At 39.1% G+C, this 16,520-nt stretch overlaps 1 protein-coding gene across 36 annotated transcripts in view; it reads right to left on the bottom strand.

Moving 5' to 3' along the window:
* ITSN1 (intersectin 1) overlaps window positions 1–16,520 on the bottom strand; it is a 200,261-nt gene that overhangs the window by 126,154 nt on the left and 57,587 nt on the right. For 26 of the 36 annotated variants that reach the window (XR_010600018.1, XR_010600015.1, XR_010600017.1 and 23 more), the window contains 5 exons: window positions 14,873–15,033; window positions 11,817–11,996; window positions 11,011–11,104; window positions 5,279–5,379; window positions 3,929–3,992 (listed from right to left, as the gene is read on the bottom strand). Coding sequence is in view for 33 of the 36 variants with exons in the window: in XM_065589903.1 (XP_065445975.1) it covers window positions 3,929–3,992; window positions 5,279–5,379; window positions 11,011–11,104; window positions 11,817–11,996; window positions 14,873–15,033 (600 nt within the window). In the remaining 3 variants the exon portion in view is untranslated. The remainder of the gene's footprint in view (window positions 1–3,928; window positions 3,993–5,278; window positions 5,380–11,010; window positions 11,105–11,816; window positions 11,997–14,872; window positions 15,034–16,520) is intronic. The other 10 variants (XM_065589957.1, XM_065589962.1, XM_065589956.1 and 7 more) reach the window with 2 other exon arrangements.

Raw genomic sequence — 16,520 nt, 5'->3', positions numbered from 1 at the left:
GTGCCAGCAGCTGTAGGTCTGCCCTCTTGGGGTCTTTAGACCTTTGCTTAGCTCCGGTACTGGAGGTACTTGGACGGTCCGTGGAGCTACGTCCCCTCTCCGAGGATGTGAGGGAACTGACCTTGCAGGGGATGACTTTCTGGTGGGTGGTGCCTCAGAAGATCATGGGGGAGCCGGTTTCTTCCCATGTGTGGGAAAGAGAAGATTTTCTTTTAGAAGGACAGGGCAAATGAGGGTCAGTGGACAACCAAGTGGAGCGTTAGAGCTGCACGGGTGAAATGTCCGGGCCAGGGTCTGATGCTGGACGCAATGATTTCTCCATGAGGAGAAGTCGCAGCTGAATGTCCTACATTTTCTAGCCCTGGCAGTCAGTTGTACCAAAAAAAAGTGTACTCATTGCCATGTGTCCCTGTCCCACGCAGCAAATACACTGTGGGTGACCATCAGTTACCAGGAAGGTGTTCCAGCAGGAAACGCACCTCTTAAACCCAGGAGATCTAGCGATAAGGGTGATGAGAAAAGCTTCTCAGTCGGGAATGGCGGGAAGCTGCAAAACGAAAACCTAAGCTCTGAAGGGTAAGAGCTATGAAGGGTAAGCTACAGGAGAGTAAGAGGACAAAAAAAATTATTTATTTATTTTTAATAGGGAGAGGATGAGAAAGTAAGAACTAACTACTAAACTATACTAAAACTAACAGGTAAGGCACTATCTCAGAGATCAAAAGGAGAAGCAGGCTTTGCTGCAGATTCTGTCCCAGACCAAAGGGAGTAGAGAGGGAACTGGGGGGCAGTGAGACCGTACAACGCTATATATACACATCCCATTCATGGCGCAAGATGGGGAGATGCACGTGTGGTCCGACGGGCACTGCTGATGAAGATCTCTGATCCAAGGCGCAGGGGGCACTGCCGCACCTACAGTGGAGCACCCATAGAGACATCACTCAAAGAAGAACTACAAGTTATGTTTGGAACTTCTCAAAATGTGTCAACTGTTCCCCTCCATCCACCTCCAGCCATCCACACACTTCAAGCCCTGGCAGCAAGTATTACATCTTTGGCTAGTGTGACGTTGTCTGATTAAAGTACACCTCTACCCCGATATAACGCTGTCCTCGGGAGCCAAAAAAAATCTTACCGCATTATAGATGAAACCGCGCTTTATCGAACTTGCTTTGATCCATCGGAGTGTGCAGCCCCGCCCCCCCAGAAGCGCTGCTTTACTGCGTTATATCCGAATTCGTGTTATATCGGGTCACGTTATATTGGGGTAGAGATGTATAATTATGCCAACCACTGTTGCTACCACTGTTATATACTTGCAATGAATCTTATAATGAGTGTAACACATGGCCGGAAAGAGTTAAGCATCTTGCAGGCTAACTAACCCAGGGTTAGCCTGTAGAGACATGTTAAAAATGGTAATTAAGGCCATTCAAGGCTAGATAGGCTAGAACTTTGAAATACAAACCTGTATTGTTAAAGAATTAGAGGTGATACTAATTGTGTGTATTTTAGATGATAGTCATGTAAACAGACAGTTCCTGTCTGTCACTATAACTATTAATTCAGAGGTTAAAAGGGGAATATTAACATTTAGATGAATCTTGGGTGAAATATAGACAATGACATTCTGTCTCTTTGAAGTTTGTAATAGACCGCCTAATGGATAAATTGCCTTATGTTAATTTGTGTAACTAATTACTGCTGGTGCTTAGGAAACAGGAGGTTACATCAAAAGCCTATTGTTTACCCAGGACTGTATGGTCAAGCGAAACTGTATAAAAGACCACTGGGTCCTGATCCCCTGATGAAGCTTAAGCAGATCTGAGATGTCAGGAAGTTTGAGTTGCCAGATTGAGATCCCAGTTAAGCTGCCACTCCCTGAATGTGATATTGGACATTGGACTATAACCTATGGACTAAAATTCTAAAAGAACTCTTTGCAACCACAAAGCTCACCATCTCTGCTATGTATCTGAACCTCAAGAATTGAACTCATGTCTATATGTGTATTGATCTTTTAACTGTATTCTCTCTCTTTTCTAATAAATTTTAGTTTAATTAATAAGAATTGGCTGTAAGCATGTATTTGGGTAAGATCTGGAATATTCAATAACCTGGGAGGTAATGTGTCCGATCCTTTGGAATTGGTAGAACCTTTTCTTTTATATTTGACTTGGGTACCTGGATTGAGACCTGAGGCTGGGTTACACTTCAAGGGAACTGTGGTGTTGGTTTCTGGGCAACCAGTGAAGTAATAAAGAAGCTGTTTTATGCTGTCTTGGTAAATCTAAGTATTGAAAATATCCACCAGCTTTGGGGATTAGCTATCCCATTCTTTGCAGTTCACCCTAATGGAGTGACCTCTGCTAGCCCTCACTGGGACCCCAGTCACAGCTAGTGATCTTCTGGATTATTGGGTTGCCATTGCTTCTTATAGCAACTTTGTTAGGAAACGAGAGAGGAGGCTACTGTAGGTCCTGAATAACATGTAGGATTTGGCTTAGAAAGCAAGTATGGCAGAGCCACTATGTAACAGTGACAATATAGTTGATATCCTAGCACAGGGGAAATCATGTGGTAGTACTGTAGTGAGACACTGAATGTCAAGCAGAGATTTAAGAAGAGAGGAAGTTAATTAAAAATAGCCAGCAGAGAACAATTAATCAGTTAAAATACACAAAAGTGGCATAGAGGCCATTTCAAACACCACAGAAGGTGACCCTGAACAATCAGGAACCAAAATACCAGGAGAGTAGTAAAAAGGCAAATAAATAAATAAATAAATAAATACTAAAGCCACTATGCAGTTACACAGCAAGGTACAAGAGTTTACTCAGGCTGAAGGAGAAATGAGGGACCTGGTTGGTTATGTTAATAGAAGGCAATTTACTTTGGCAGATAAGAATGCTAAGGAAAAAACAAAACAAAAAAGACACTCCTTTAAAGCACATCAAAGAGGAGAAACTCAATGAGTTAATGCTTCTGCCAGGACACAACTAGTGATAAAGGGCAATTTTACAGGCTACGGTTTTCTTTATTATACATTTAAAAAAAAAATACTTTTTTGTATTACGTACCAGGGTATAATTTCACTACAGGTAAGAGAAACAAAGTGGCTTTTTTAGGAACAACTAAAAAACAAAACCAAGTAAACATGCTAGGTATGTTTTCAACCCATACAGAAGGTGAGGAATACTATAGGTATCTAATGTAAAATAAACTTGAAGAGTTCCTTTTATGAACCTTTTTTTTACATTTTATAAGAATTAGCTGACATTAGAAAAATGCCATGGCAACTAATCCAATTCCTCGGATAATGCCCATTATTAAATAGGTTTCAGAGTAGCAGCCGTGTTAGTCTGTATCCGCAAAAAGAACAGGAGTACTTGTGGCACCTTAGAGACTAACAAATGTATTTGAGCATAAGCTTTTGTGGGCTACAGCCCACTTCTTCGGATGCATAGAATGGAACATATATTGAGGAGATTATATATATACACATACAGAGAGCATGAAAAGGTGGGAGTTGCCTATCTTGATTATCACTTCAAAAGATTTTTTTTCCCCCTCTTACTTAATTGGCCTCTCAGAGTTGGTAAGACAACTCCCACCTGTTCATGCTCTCTGTATGTGTGTATATATATCTCCTCAATATATGTTCCATTCTATGCATCCGAAGAAGTGGGCTGTAGCCCATGAAAGCTTATGCTCACATAAATTTGTTAATCTCTAAGGTGCCACAAGTACTCCTGTTCTTTTTGCATTATTAAATAGTAATGTTAATGTATACAAGTATGCAGTTTTTAGTGTATATCTTGTGTAAAGAAAAAGACAGAAAAATTTAACAAGTTAGCAGAAAGGGTATAATCCAGAGTGATAAGTACTTTTCTGATTTGAGAAAAATTAAAGGAACTATCTTTACCATATTGTAGCCAACTGAGCCTGTGGTAAACTTGATTGCATAAGGATAGTTCTTGCTTGTGGACCTAACAAATTAGAACAAGGGTTAACAAACAAACAAAAACAAAAAATCAGCAAACATTATTCTGGAGCAGAACTCAGTTTTGAGGGGCTAACCTGGAAAATATCAGTCCCTATGTGTTAAAGCTGAACATACTACTACTACTCAGAACAAATTGTCACCGTGTACAAGAGGGAAGTTATTTTAAAAGAATATCTAAGATTAAGGAATGCTGCTCGGGTTAGTAATCCCACATTTGACCTACCCTTTCCCACTGCACAGGCAGCTTTTTATCATGATGGGGAAAATGTCCCTCATGAAAGGGGCACACAAAGCTTGATCCAGCCACCCATGTCCTTCGCATGAGTCACTGTTTGCCACAACCAATTTCATACCTCACAATAAGCTCTTAGGATGACATAGGGGTGAGGGAGGATTCCTGTACATGCTCAGTGCCTCCCCTCATTTGGGGTGGGTTCTCTCTTGGGCAGAGGCAACTGTGTGTGTGGTCTGAAGAGAAAGCTCCTTGTTGCCAGCCAGGTGAAAGTGTTCATCACTTCTCAGCACTTTCACCCAACAGGCCTCTTCACCTGCTTGGTAGGTTGTCAACAAGGAGTAAGGGGGACAAGAAGAATCCCACAATTGTAAAAGGCCTTTTCTTTTTGGGTGGTCAATGGGGATCAGGAGCCCTGTCCAACTACACCAGCAGGATAAGTTTCAAAAAGAAAATGAAGTAAGTTCTGGGGCGTGGACCTCAGAGTTAGAGTTTAAGGCTAGAAGGGACCACCTTTACAATAAATCAGTGTGAAAGCAGGAGTGAGGAGAGGAAAAAAGTTAGCAAGAAGTTAATGGAATTTGCAGGTGCCCAGTACCTCTCATAATCCTGTACCAGGGGCATTAGGTGGCTTTGGAACTCCCTTCCCCAACCGTTGCCCATTTTACTAAGAGCCTCTGACTGCATACTAAATGTGTTCTCATGCAGGCTCTTTTAATGCAGTAAGAGGGTCCACTTGGGGAGTTAGTGCAGAGTAGCTAGCGTGCCATAAATTCACACTCTAACTTCCCTGTGTAGACATGCCCTAAGTAGCAACCACTCACAAATGATCATATGTTTGCTCTCAATTGTAATCAAAGTGCGGATGGAAAATAATATAGAAAATAAGCATTTTTTCCCCTCGCATTTCACTATGGGAACTCAGCTGTCACTCGCCTTCCACAATTTAAGCACCACATGAACAGACATATAATTGTCAAAGATCAATCAATCAAATGGAAGCAAAAAATAAAAAAATATAAAAATTGTTCTAATACCTGTTAAGTGTCCACTCATCATTTTGTCATGGCTATTGAACAGCTGCCTATATTTCAGTCTTGATGACTGAGGAACAGCCCATTCTGCTACAGGAGGCACACTGGAATTGGGAGAGAGAAAAAACTCAATTACGCTTAAATGTTTCAAGCTACAGGAGGACATCTGAATTTGTTCTTTCAACAATTTTTCCCAACTCTTACTTCAAAAATATGACACACTACTGAAGTTGTGATTGAGAACAGTGACCCAGCCAGTTCAGCATTTTAAAAGCATGTTTCTTATCCCAAATTAGGTCAAATATTCAGCCTTGTCATAGATAGCTTTGCTTTTTCGGAAAGGTAGAGAAGTAAATAATCTATGTGCTTTGGAAGACTCAAGATATGCAAAATCTTTGTTCAGTTGTATGCTTGGAAACCCTCCATGTAGTTGGTAGAAACAGCATCTCATCTTATGCTAACCTTAACCAGCTGTCTTTCCAGCCTAGCAACCAACCAACCAGAGGCTGATTAGGAAAAACAAACAGAGCTGAAAAGAAACAAACAGAGCTAACAGTAAATACAAGTATTTTAAATAGGTCAGCTATTTGCAGAGACAGTTTCGTGATGCTAGCCTGCCAATGTGTCTCAATACTAAGAACTGGAGAAAGCAGGTATAGGAATGAAATGTTAGTTCAGTCTACAGCCCCATTTAACCCTTGGTCCTCTATTAAGACTGCCAAAACATGCCAGGACACTAGGACACAGTAAAAATTGGACTGAGACCAATAGGCCACTGAACAGATTGCATAGAAACTACTTTCCCTACTGACCTGAGAAGAACTGAAACCACTAAACTGGTAGAGATTCTTATTTTCCATTCTAACATTGCCTCAGCCAGTCTGCATCCCTTATTCTCCCCCCCCCCCCCCGCACTATATATTTATTTTAAATTGAAGTTGTTAAACTTGTAAGCTCCTTTTAATCTTAAAAAAGCACATCTACATTTTGCACTGGAATACAACATATTAATGTCTTAATTTAAGTGATGAAAGGTGAATTTAAAAGATTTTTAAAATATTGATCGCTGAAAAGCCACCATATTTGTGTGCATTTGTCCCCCGCAATCTCTTCCTGTTTATTCCCCAGTATTGGATGGCTGTGGTGAAAGATATGGAGCTGCTATATAATAATCTAAGAATATTAAGATATAATAGTTTTATGAACAGTGCATGTGAACTGGTCAGTGAAGTTATTGTATAACAAGTTATAAGACTTTCCTGTATTGATGTAGCTTAATAAGGGGCTCTGGGAAAAACAATGTGGAAAGCAACACAATGGATCTACAAAAAGAACGAGGAGTACTTGTGGCACCTTAGAGACTAACAAATTTATTTGGGCATAAGCTTTCGTGGGCTAAAACCCACTTCATCAGATGCATGGAGTGGAAAATACAGTAGGATTATTATATAAATACATACACACGAAAAAATGGGGGTTGCCATACCAACTCTAACGAGACTAATCAATTAAAGTGGGCTATTATCAGCAGGAGAAAGAAAAACGTTTGTAGTGATAATCAGGATGGCCCATTTCAAACAGCTGACAAGAAGGTGTGAGTAACAGTACGGGGGGAATTAGCATGGAGAAATAGTTTTTAGTTTGTGTAATGACCCATCCACTCCCAGTCTTTATTCAAGACTAATTTAATGGTGTCCAGTTTGAAAATTAATTCCAGTTCTGCAGTTTCTCGTTGGAGTCTGTTTTTGAAGTTTTTTGTTGAAAAATTGCGACTTTTAGATCTGTAATTGAGAGGGAGGTTGAAGTGTTCTCTAACTGGTTTCTGAATGTTATAAAATTCTTGACGTCTGATTTGTGTCCATTTATTCTTTTGCGTAGAGACTGTCCAGTTTGGCCCATGTACATGGCAGAGGGGCATTGCTGGTGCATGCTGGCATATACCACATTGGTAGATGTGCAGGTGAACGAGCCCCTGATGATGTGGCTGATGTGGTTAGGTCCTATGATGGTGTACCTTGAATAGGACAGAGTTGGCAACGGGCTTTGTTGCAAGGATAGGTTCCTGGGTTAGTGTTTTTGTTGTGTGGTTGCTGGTATTTGCTTCAGGTTGGGGGCTGTCTGGAAGCTTACAGTCCTACAAAAGTTTTTTTTCCCTCCTATTGATAATAGCCCACCTTAATTGATTAGTCTCGTTAGAATTGGTATGGCAACCCCCATTTTTTCATGGTGTGTGTGTGTGTGTGTGTGTGTGTGTGTGTGTGTCTGTCTTCCTACTGTATTTTCCACTGTGTGCATCTGATGAAGTAGGTTTTAGCCCACGAAAGCTTATGCCCAAATAAATTTGTTAGTCTCTAAGGTGCCACAAATACTCCTCATTCTTTTTGCTGATACAGACTAACACGGCTACCACTCTAAAACCTGTCACAATGGATCTAGACAAGTATCCTCCAAACAAACACTGAACAGTCAAAAAGAGAGGAATGGAGGAGCTGTCAACTGTGAAGAGGTGTCAAGGGGGGACAGGCTGACACAGAGAACAGATCTATGGAGGGAGTCTGAAGAAAACGGACCTTTCCTGCTACCTGCAATGTTAAGCTTTAGAGAGGCAGCAATGTGTAGAGATTAATTTATAGTTTTAAGATCTGTTCTCTAAAACATTTTGGTTCCAAGTAATACTTTGGTAATGAGTGGATAGAGCGCCTTCTTAAAGCACGGTGTCTGTTCCCAGAGGGAACAGAACTGCAGGCACTGAAGAGAAGTCAGGCCTGCTAAGATAATCATGACTGATCACAGGGAACAGCAGCCCAGAGCTCAAGTCTGAGAAGGTATGTCTACACTGCATTTTGGAGCCAATGGTGGGAACAAGAACTGCAGCACAGGTCAACAGATTCAGTGTAGTGGGGCTCGTGCTAGAACTCTAAAAGTTAGGGCTGTCAAACGATTAAAAAAATTAATCATGATTAATCGCAGTTTTAAATTGCACAGTTAAACAATAACAGAATACCATTTTATTTAAATATTTTTGGATCTTTTTTTTACATTTTCAAATATATTGATTTCAACTACAACATGGAATACAAAGTATACAGTAGTCACTTTATATTATTTTTGTTTACAAATATTTACACCTTACAAATGTAGATTTTTTTTTAAACTGCATTCAAAAATAAAACAATGTAAAACTTTAGCGCCTACAAGTCCCCTCAGTCCTACTTCTTGTTCAGCCAATTGCTAAGAGAAACAAGTTTGTTTACATTTATAGGCGATAATGCTGCCTACTTCTTATTTACAATGTCACCTGAAAGTGAGAACAGGCATTCGCATGGCACTTTTGCAGCTGGCATTGCAAGGTGTTTACATGCCATGTTTACATGCTAAACATTCGTATGTCCCTTTATGCTTTTACCACCATTCCAGAGGACATGCTTCCATACTGATGGCTATCATTAAAAAAATAATGTGTTAATTAAATTTGTGACTGAACTCCTTGGGGGAGAATTATAGGTCTCCTGCTCTGTGGTTTTATCTGCATTCTGCCATATATTTCGTGTTATGGCAGTCTTGGATGACAACTCAGCATATGTTCAATATAAGAACACTTTCATTGCAGATTTGAAAAAATGCAAAGAAGGTACCAATATAAGATTTGAAAAAATGCAAAGATGGTACCAATATAAGATTTCTAAAAGGAGCTATAACACTTGACCCAAGGTTTCAGAAATCTGAAGTGCCTTCTAAAATCTGAGAGGGACAAGGCATGGAACATGCTTTCAGAAGTCTTAAAAGAGCAACACTCTGATTCGGAAAACTACAGAACCTGAACCACCAAAAAAGAAAATTAACCTGGTGGCATCTGACTTAGATGATGAAAAATGAACATGCATCAGTCTGCACTGCTTTGAATAGTTATCGAGCAGAACCAGTCATCAGCAGTATAGACTTGTAGGTGCTAAAGTTTTACATAACTGCACTCAAAACCAAAACAATGTAACAGGGGGAAAAACCCCCCCGACATTTGTAAATTGCACTTTCATGATAAAGAGACTGCACTACAGTACTTGTATAAAGTGAATTGAAAAATACTTTTGTTTATCATATTTTATAGTGCAAATATAATATAAAGTGAACACACTACACTTTGTATTGTGTTGTAATTGAAATCAGTATATTTGAAAATGTAGAAAAACATCCAAAATATTTAAAATAAATTTAAATTGGTATTCTTTAATGGTGTGATTAAAACTGCAATCACAATTAATTTTTTAATTGAGTTAACTCAAATTAATTCAAAACAAATTAACTGCAATTAATTGACAGCCCTACTAAAAATGTTTTCTCATCAGAAAATGCCAATTCATCAAAACCAAAACTTTGTGGGACCATACCTGTTTAAATGATGGAATTTCTGATCAAAATGAGAGAGACTAATCACCACAGAATAGCTAATAGCATGACGGTTAGGGCATTCTGTCTGACTCAAAGCACGGACTTTAGCCTGGGTCTCCCACATCCCAAGTGACTGCACTATTCGCTGGACTATAAAGTTAGTGTCTCTCTGGTCCAGTGAATACTTTTCATATACAGTGGAACAGCTCCAACAGGAGATATTTAGAGAAATCAATCCCTGAATAGTCTGCCCACTCTCCTATTCTCTTCCACCTCAAAACTTCAAAATGTCTCAGGTTCATCCCAATATGTAACAGGAAAATTTTTGAAATCTCAAAGGTTTTACAGGAAAGGAAAACCGTATCTCACCCAGCTCTAGAAGACCAGAGAGTCAGAGGTGAAGTTTGCCTTATAACTGTGATAGCTGTCTTAAGGAATATCCAGTTCTTTTACCTAAAGAGTCCTAGATGTCAGTCCCTATGGAGCTAATAACTATTACTTCACACTGGTGGAAGGGGTACACTCCCCTCCCCGTGTGGGGATTAGAGCATACTGCTTCCACTGTGCTCCCAACAATACTCTGAGACAAACAAAGGTTTGAGTTGCAGGCATTTTTAATCTCATTTACAGACAAAGTAATAGTGACATTTAGCATCTCATACTGTGACACAAAAGAAATTTCCAAGGACAATTTACCTGGAGAGCTAAGATTAAAAGCCAAACAAAATTTAAAACACTTAAAAATGGCATGTGAAGAAGCAATTATTTTCTTCCCTGAAATCCACAGGAATTTGAGCAACTGTTTAGTCCTCAACACTATATTGCAACTATTAACTCCCCTCCCTCTTTGAAGTTCTCTAAGTCAATATTTTATGTCTCCTTGGACCAGTTTTTAATAAATTCTTACATATAAGGAAAAACTTACAAGGAAGAATTAGTCTCTGGACAGCACTCCCACAGTTCCCACATTTTAATATTTTACTTCTGAAACTACTTCTCTTTATTTTCTAAGAAAAATGTGTTATCTTTCTGCAGCACAAAAGGAGGGGCCTTGTGATATGAAAGGAAGCAAACTTTTCTGTACACACTCAAAAGCCTCATGTTGTAATGTGATTTGAAACTTAAAAAACAGTTAAATGCTCTATTTCAATGGTTTGTAACTAATCTGGTATTTCACATTTAAAGAAGATATTCTATTAAATCTCTGAAGTAATAACTTGACAAGTCTTGATTTTCTTAATTACAGAAGTGAAGTTTAATGAAGAATGGTATTAAGCTATTAGAGTCTAAGGCAGTACTGCCTGCTACAGCATATTTCACACATGCACAGACACTCTACACTTACTTACCTAGCCACATCAAATGATTGTGCCTTTTGCAGTTTAGCGTTTAACTGTGACCCAGGTCCAGATCTACTAAACGAAGAACTCTTTGGCAATGTGGCTGTAATAGTAAGAATAATGTTAATTCTGAAAAGTAAATTTGAAACATATCTGTACAATTCACAATGATAGACAACTAACTGCTAACCCCACAAAACAAGTATTATGATTTTAAAATCAGTTTGGAGTTTTTTTAGGTAATGTTCCCAATACAAAAATAAATTAGCAACCTCTCCTCTGCCCCACAAAAAATAGAACACACATCACCTTCACGACTTCCTGAATTTGCATTCTTTATATAAATCTGGTTGATACATTCAAGAGCAGCTTACTTTATAAAATAAAAATTGGCATACTGTATATTCTGGTACTTTGAAAATAATCCAAAGAACAGTATTATCTTAATGGTTACAAATAGGTAAGGAGTACCAATGTGTAGGTATCAATTCTGGATGATGGGCAAGCTAATTTTATTGTACTTTTACTAGAGTGCTAACGTTTCATTCATGGTGATTGTTGGTTTGTGTATAGAAATAGCCAAAAAATCTACGTAGTTTTAAAATATAATAAATCTAGATATCTTCTACTGAAGGTTTAAGTTTTCTGTTTAAGGTTTAAAACTTTTTTTAATCCTATTAGTGTATTCCCTAAATAAAGCAATTATTTTAAATAATAAGTTACTAATACCATATTCTCGCTTTTTGGATACAAAGAAAATTGCTCAACAATTTAACAGAAAAAAAGTAAATATATAGTGTCAGTATGCAGCATACCAGGATGAGCAAAAGCAGGCAGAGGTTGTATAACAGCAGGAGCTCCATTAGCCAGGGGAGGCACTGCTGCTGTAGGAACAGAAGATACTAAAGGTGGAGACATTCCTACTACTGGAATGGACGCCATTGGTACTGGGGCTACAGCTGTAAGAGATGGCATGCTGACAATGCCCCCAATACCTGCATACAAGAAAAAGTAGACATTTTTCTGATTTAGAATCATTTGTATCAGAAATGAATTTAAGGAGTTTGCAGACTGCAGAGTTATACAACAATAAACCTAGAACTAGATAGCAGGCTGAGGTGAAGATAAAGACTCTAAAAAATCCCAGGGTTACCAAGCTCTCAGATAGTGATGGCAACATGAAATGGTTTAGGGAGCAGGGCATAATATTTCATAGTGTATGTATATTATAGGTGTGATGTTGCAGTCTATATGGTTTTATAAAAATATGATAAGTGAATATAATGTAACTGGGATATGCTTCATGCAAAAGGTCTCTTGTAAGGTATCATTACAAAGCTTATAATCTACTGGATGTGATCATCCTACTTGTATAAATGTACTACTCTTGTATCTGAAACTAGAAATATAAAATATGACTCTGAGGGCCTACTGTAATTATGCAAAGTGTGGGCCATTAATGGTGGTTTGGAATCTTGATGACTCCCATTAACCAGGACCATTGTCTGCAGATGGCTGTGTTTTTACCTGTGAGTCTTCCTGTATGTGTGTGTGCTGGCAAGTGGGTAATGAAGTCTTGCAGTGACATGTGATCATGTCACCTGAACTGGAATCCATCTTTAACCTGGTGCTTTTCCAGTGGGGGGGGGGGGGGGGAACCCAGAGTGACAAAGGATTCCCGCTTTAAGCAAAAGATATATAGGGGGGGGGGGTACAGAACAAGGGGAGAGAGAGGAGCCATCATGAAGAATCAAGAGCTGTACCAGGGGAAAGAATTGTGCCCAGGCCTGGAAGGTGTCCAGTCTGAGGAAAAAACTTTCTGAAGCATCTCTAAGGGTGAGGTTATCTGTATTTAGTTTGATTAGACATAGATTTGCGCATTTTATTTTATTTTGCTTGGTGACTTACTTTGTTCTGTCTGTTACTACTTGGAACCACTTGAATCCTACTTTCTGTATTTAATAAAATCACTTTTTACTTATTAATTAACTCAATGTATGTGTTAATACCTGGGGGAGCAAATGACTGTGCACATCTCTCCACCAGTGTTATAGAGGGCGAACAATTTATGAGTTTACCCTGCATAAATCCGTTTTACCCTGTATAACGCTTATCTGCGTTTAGACCCCATTGGGAGTTGGGCATCTGAGTGCTAAAGACAAGCACACTTCTGTGGGCTGTTTTCATGTAAACCTGCAGCTTTGGGGCAAGTAATTCAGACCCTGGGTCTGTGTTGGAGCAGACGGGAGTGTCTGGCTCAGCAAGACAGGGTGCTGGAGTCCTGAGCTGGCAGGGAAAACAGGGATAGAAGTAGTCTTGGCACACTGGGTGGCAGTTCTCAGGGGGGGGTTCTGTGATCCAACCCATCACAATAGGATTATGTGACTGCAGTGCTAACCAAAGAAATATAAGAATTTGCTATAGAAAATTGTTCACTGTGTGCTAGATGAAGAGCGGTACTGTCAAACACTGGTGAGTAGAGAACCGAAAATCTACATTTAGCCACCGTCCAAAAAGAATGAGTTTCAGGAGAACTGCTCGCAGCCTACTGCCAAAACAAAGCAATGCAAAGCTAATAGGGTAAAGCACAGTAATATGAGATTTTAGGTATGAGCACAGCTGCACAGATGACAAATGGAGGTCAAGGAGATTCAGTGATTCCACTGGGGAAAGAGGTGAGGCTACGTGCATGCAGCTGGGAGCATGTCTACAGTGGAGCTAGGAGAAGAAAAATCTAATTATTTGCTGGATTTCTTGCTTCATAATAAGTTAAATTTCAATCTTTATTATGCTTTTTCTTCCTTAAGTACAATATTTGTTATTTTGAACTTCACTTAGAAACCAAACAGCAAAAGTTTGGTGTGGGGGGAGGGGGGAAAAAATAACTAATTAGCAGATATACAGGCTTTAAAGGGTGAGAGTTTAGTTGCAACACTTACCAAAAACAGATGCTCCCCGGGTTGCGCAAACCTGACTTACGGAAAAAGTTCCGTAAGTGCCCTTTGGTGGGTTTTTTTTTTTGGCGTAGTTGTCGGAGATACATTCCCGACTTACGCAAAACTCGACTTACGCAAGGCATTTCGAAACGGAACGGAGCTTCTGTACATTATTTAATTCACTCTTTATGGTGATCACAATTACCAGGCATCTGATGATGAGATGTTGCAAACTAAAGGTTACATGTAAAGTGGCTCTCAACACCAGAATGCAGAAGAAACTCAACATGTTAAGCATGAGGTCCCAGGCTTTGACCCACCCATTTATTTCAATCCTGCATTACCCAATCCTCTCTTTGGTGTCACGACCACTTCAGCAATACCAGTTACAAGAACAAGAGAAGCAGTAGCCAGTCTGGATATTATTAATGCCACTCTTTGCATAGGCCAACAGGTGTGGACTGCTCCCACACTATTCTGTTTAAATTAAATCAAGATCGCTGATCGTAACTGTGGCAGAGGTATTAGAGCTGGAACCCATTAATGAAGACCTAAGAAAACTGCCAGCAAGGTGGTCTCATTGAGGGCCCCCAACTTCGGAATTCATTCACTCCCCTTGGTCTGAAACAGCCCAGCTCGGTTGATCTTCACAGAATGGTGCAAGGCCCATCTGCTTTTCCTAATATTTGGTGAGAATACAGAGGGAGAGAAGCAAGGTCTGAAATGGAGTAGGAAAAACTGACTGGTTATTGATTATGCCTGGATGCTAAGGAGCCAGGCTCATTAGGCTGTTTTTAAACTATATATCATTTTGATTGTAAAGTAGTACCTTTTCCAATTTTAGAAATTGAAATAAATCAAAATATAAACACCCCAAACAAAAACTTTTAGAGAGGTTATCATACCACAAAACTAGAAACAAATTCTGCTCTTACCAAACCCTGGTGCACCAGTAATAGCAATGGGAGGCTGCTTCATGGCAGAAGGGAGTGCAGAGGGGAGCTGATAACCTTGTAGTTTTAGTTTGATAAGTTTCATAGCAATAGAAAACTCCATCTGGTCCATCCTCCCATCGTTGTTCATGTCAGCCAGTGCCCTACAAATAAGTAGGATTTACAAATTATGACCTTGTGAAGTCTCCCACAAGCAAAGAAAAAACCCCACACATACCAAGAAACTCAAGAATCATCTGATTCCCATTTAAAGAGGAATTCTGTAGAGCAGAACCAGGGTTACTAAGCCACCATTTAAAGAATAAACTGAAAACTTCTCAATATCTTCCTTTGAATGATGAAATTGTGATTTTCTAAGTTATATTTCACTCCATAAGGGAGCTATAGTATGGTAAGGTGAAAGAAAAGGATTAGTGTAATTCTACAGAAACTTTGCTAAATTGCACAAATTAAAGCGACATGGTACTGCACACAGCACCACAGGGATCCAAATGACTTAGTCAACAAATTTGTACTTCAGCTAGTCCTATAATAAATTGCTCTTTAAATGCATGCTCTGTACTAAACACCATTATAGCGGAGTATACAAATGAGTTTTTCAGTTAGACAATAGTGTAAGTATAAAACATTGAGGCCAGTTTTTGAATAGGCTTTCATGTAGAGTAGTCTCTGACTTTACAGTACATCAAATGAAGAAACAAAAAGTGGACTGTTTAAGAAAACAGTGCGCAGCAGGGGGTGGGGAGGACAGGAGGGGATGAAGAGTGACAACACTAGCTCCTGCAACTGGGAACAAAAATAAAAAAAGTAAACGCATGTTAATGATTTAAGCAATCATAAATTAAGAGTTGCATTATGTTGCTTTCCTTAGAGAGAATAAAAATTATTCTAACTCCAGTACAAAATTTTAGGATTATTTCAAACTAAAAATAATATATATAGATATAGATATAGAGATTATAGGCCATGGAAGGGGCAACACAATACTGTGACCAGATGCCCAGCTGATAGGCTAGGCAGTCTAGTTAAACTCTGAGTTTATTTACAATTAAATCAGCACCAAGGAAAGTATTTATGTAAGTAAATTAAGGGTCATCAAAAGGACCTTCCTGGATTGGCAATAATTAATGAAGTTCAATAACTGAGCAGGTAAACACTTTGCCCACATGACTGGAGGCAAAGCTGGGGAAATTTGTAAGACAGAACCTGAAGCCAATTTGTTGCTATATCAGTGCCATCAGTGTACTCTCGAGGCATACTAGACATGGTTGAGATGACAAGCAATATTTCGCCAAGAACAGGGAAACTCCCAGTCCTCCATAACACTATGGGCCAGATTTTCAGCAAGTGCAAATCAGCCTAGCTCCATTGTCTTCCATGTAGCCTGGCTCTGCAAATGATAAATCCACCCCAAAATTACTTTTTCGGGGCACCAAAACTATTTAAGAGTTCAGGTCAAATTTGGCAAGTAATTTCTGCTAAAAACCCTCTCTGAAAACAAAAATTTTAAAAGATGTCACTTCAAACTGACATTCAAAACATTTTATTTGACTTGAACAAAATTTCCTGTTTTTCATTACAATGAGAAAAAACTACCTAATTCAGTTTTGATTCAAAACTAACCAAGCTT

This window comes from Chrysemys picta, chromosome 1, assembly GCF_011386835.1.
Source record: "Chrysemys picta bellii isolate R12L10 chromosome 1, ASM1138683v2, whole genome shotgun sequence".
Classification (NCBI taxonomy): Eukaryota; Metazoa; Chordata; order Testudines; family Emydidae; genus Chrysemys; species Chrysemys picta.
This window is presented reverse-complemented; position numbering and strand designations above follow the sequence as displayed.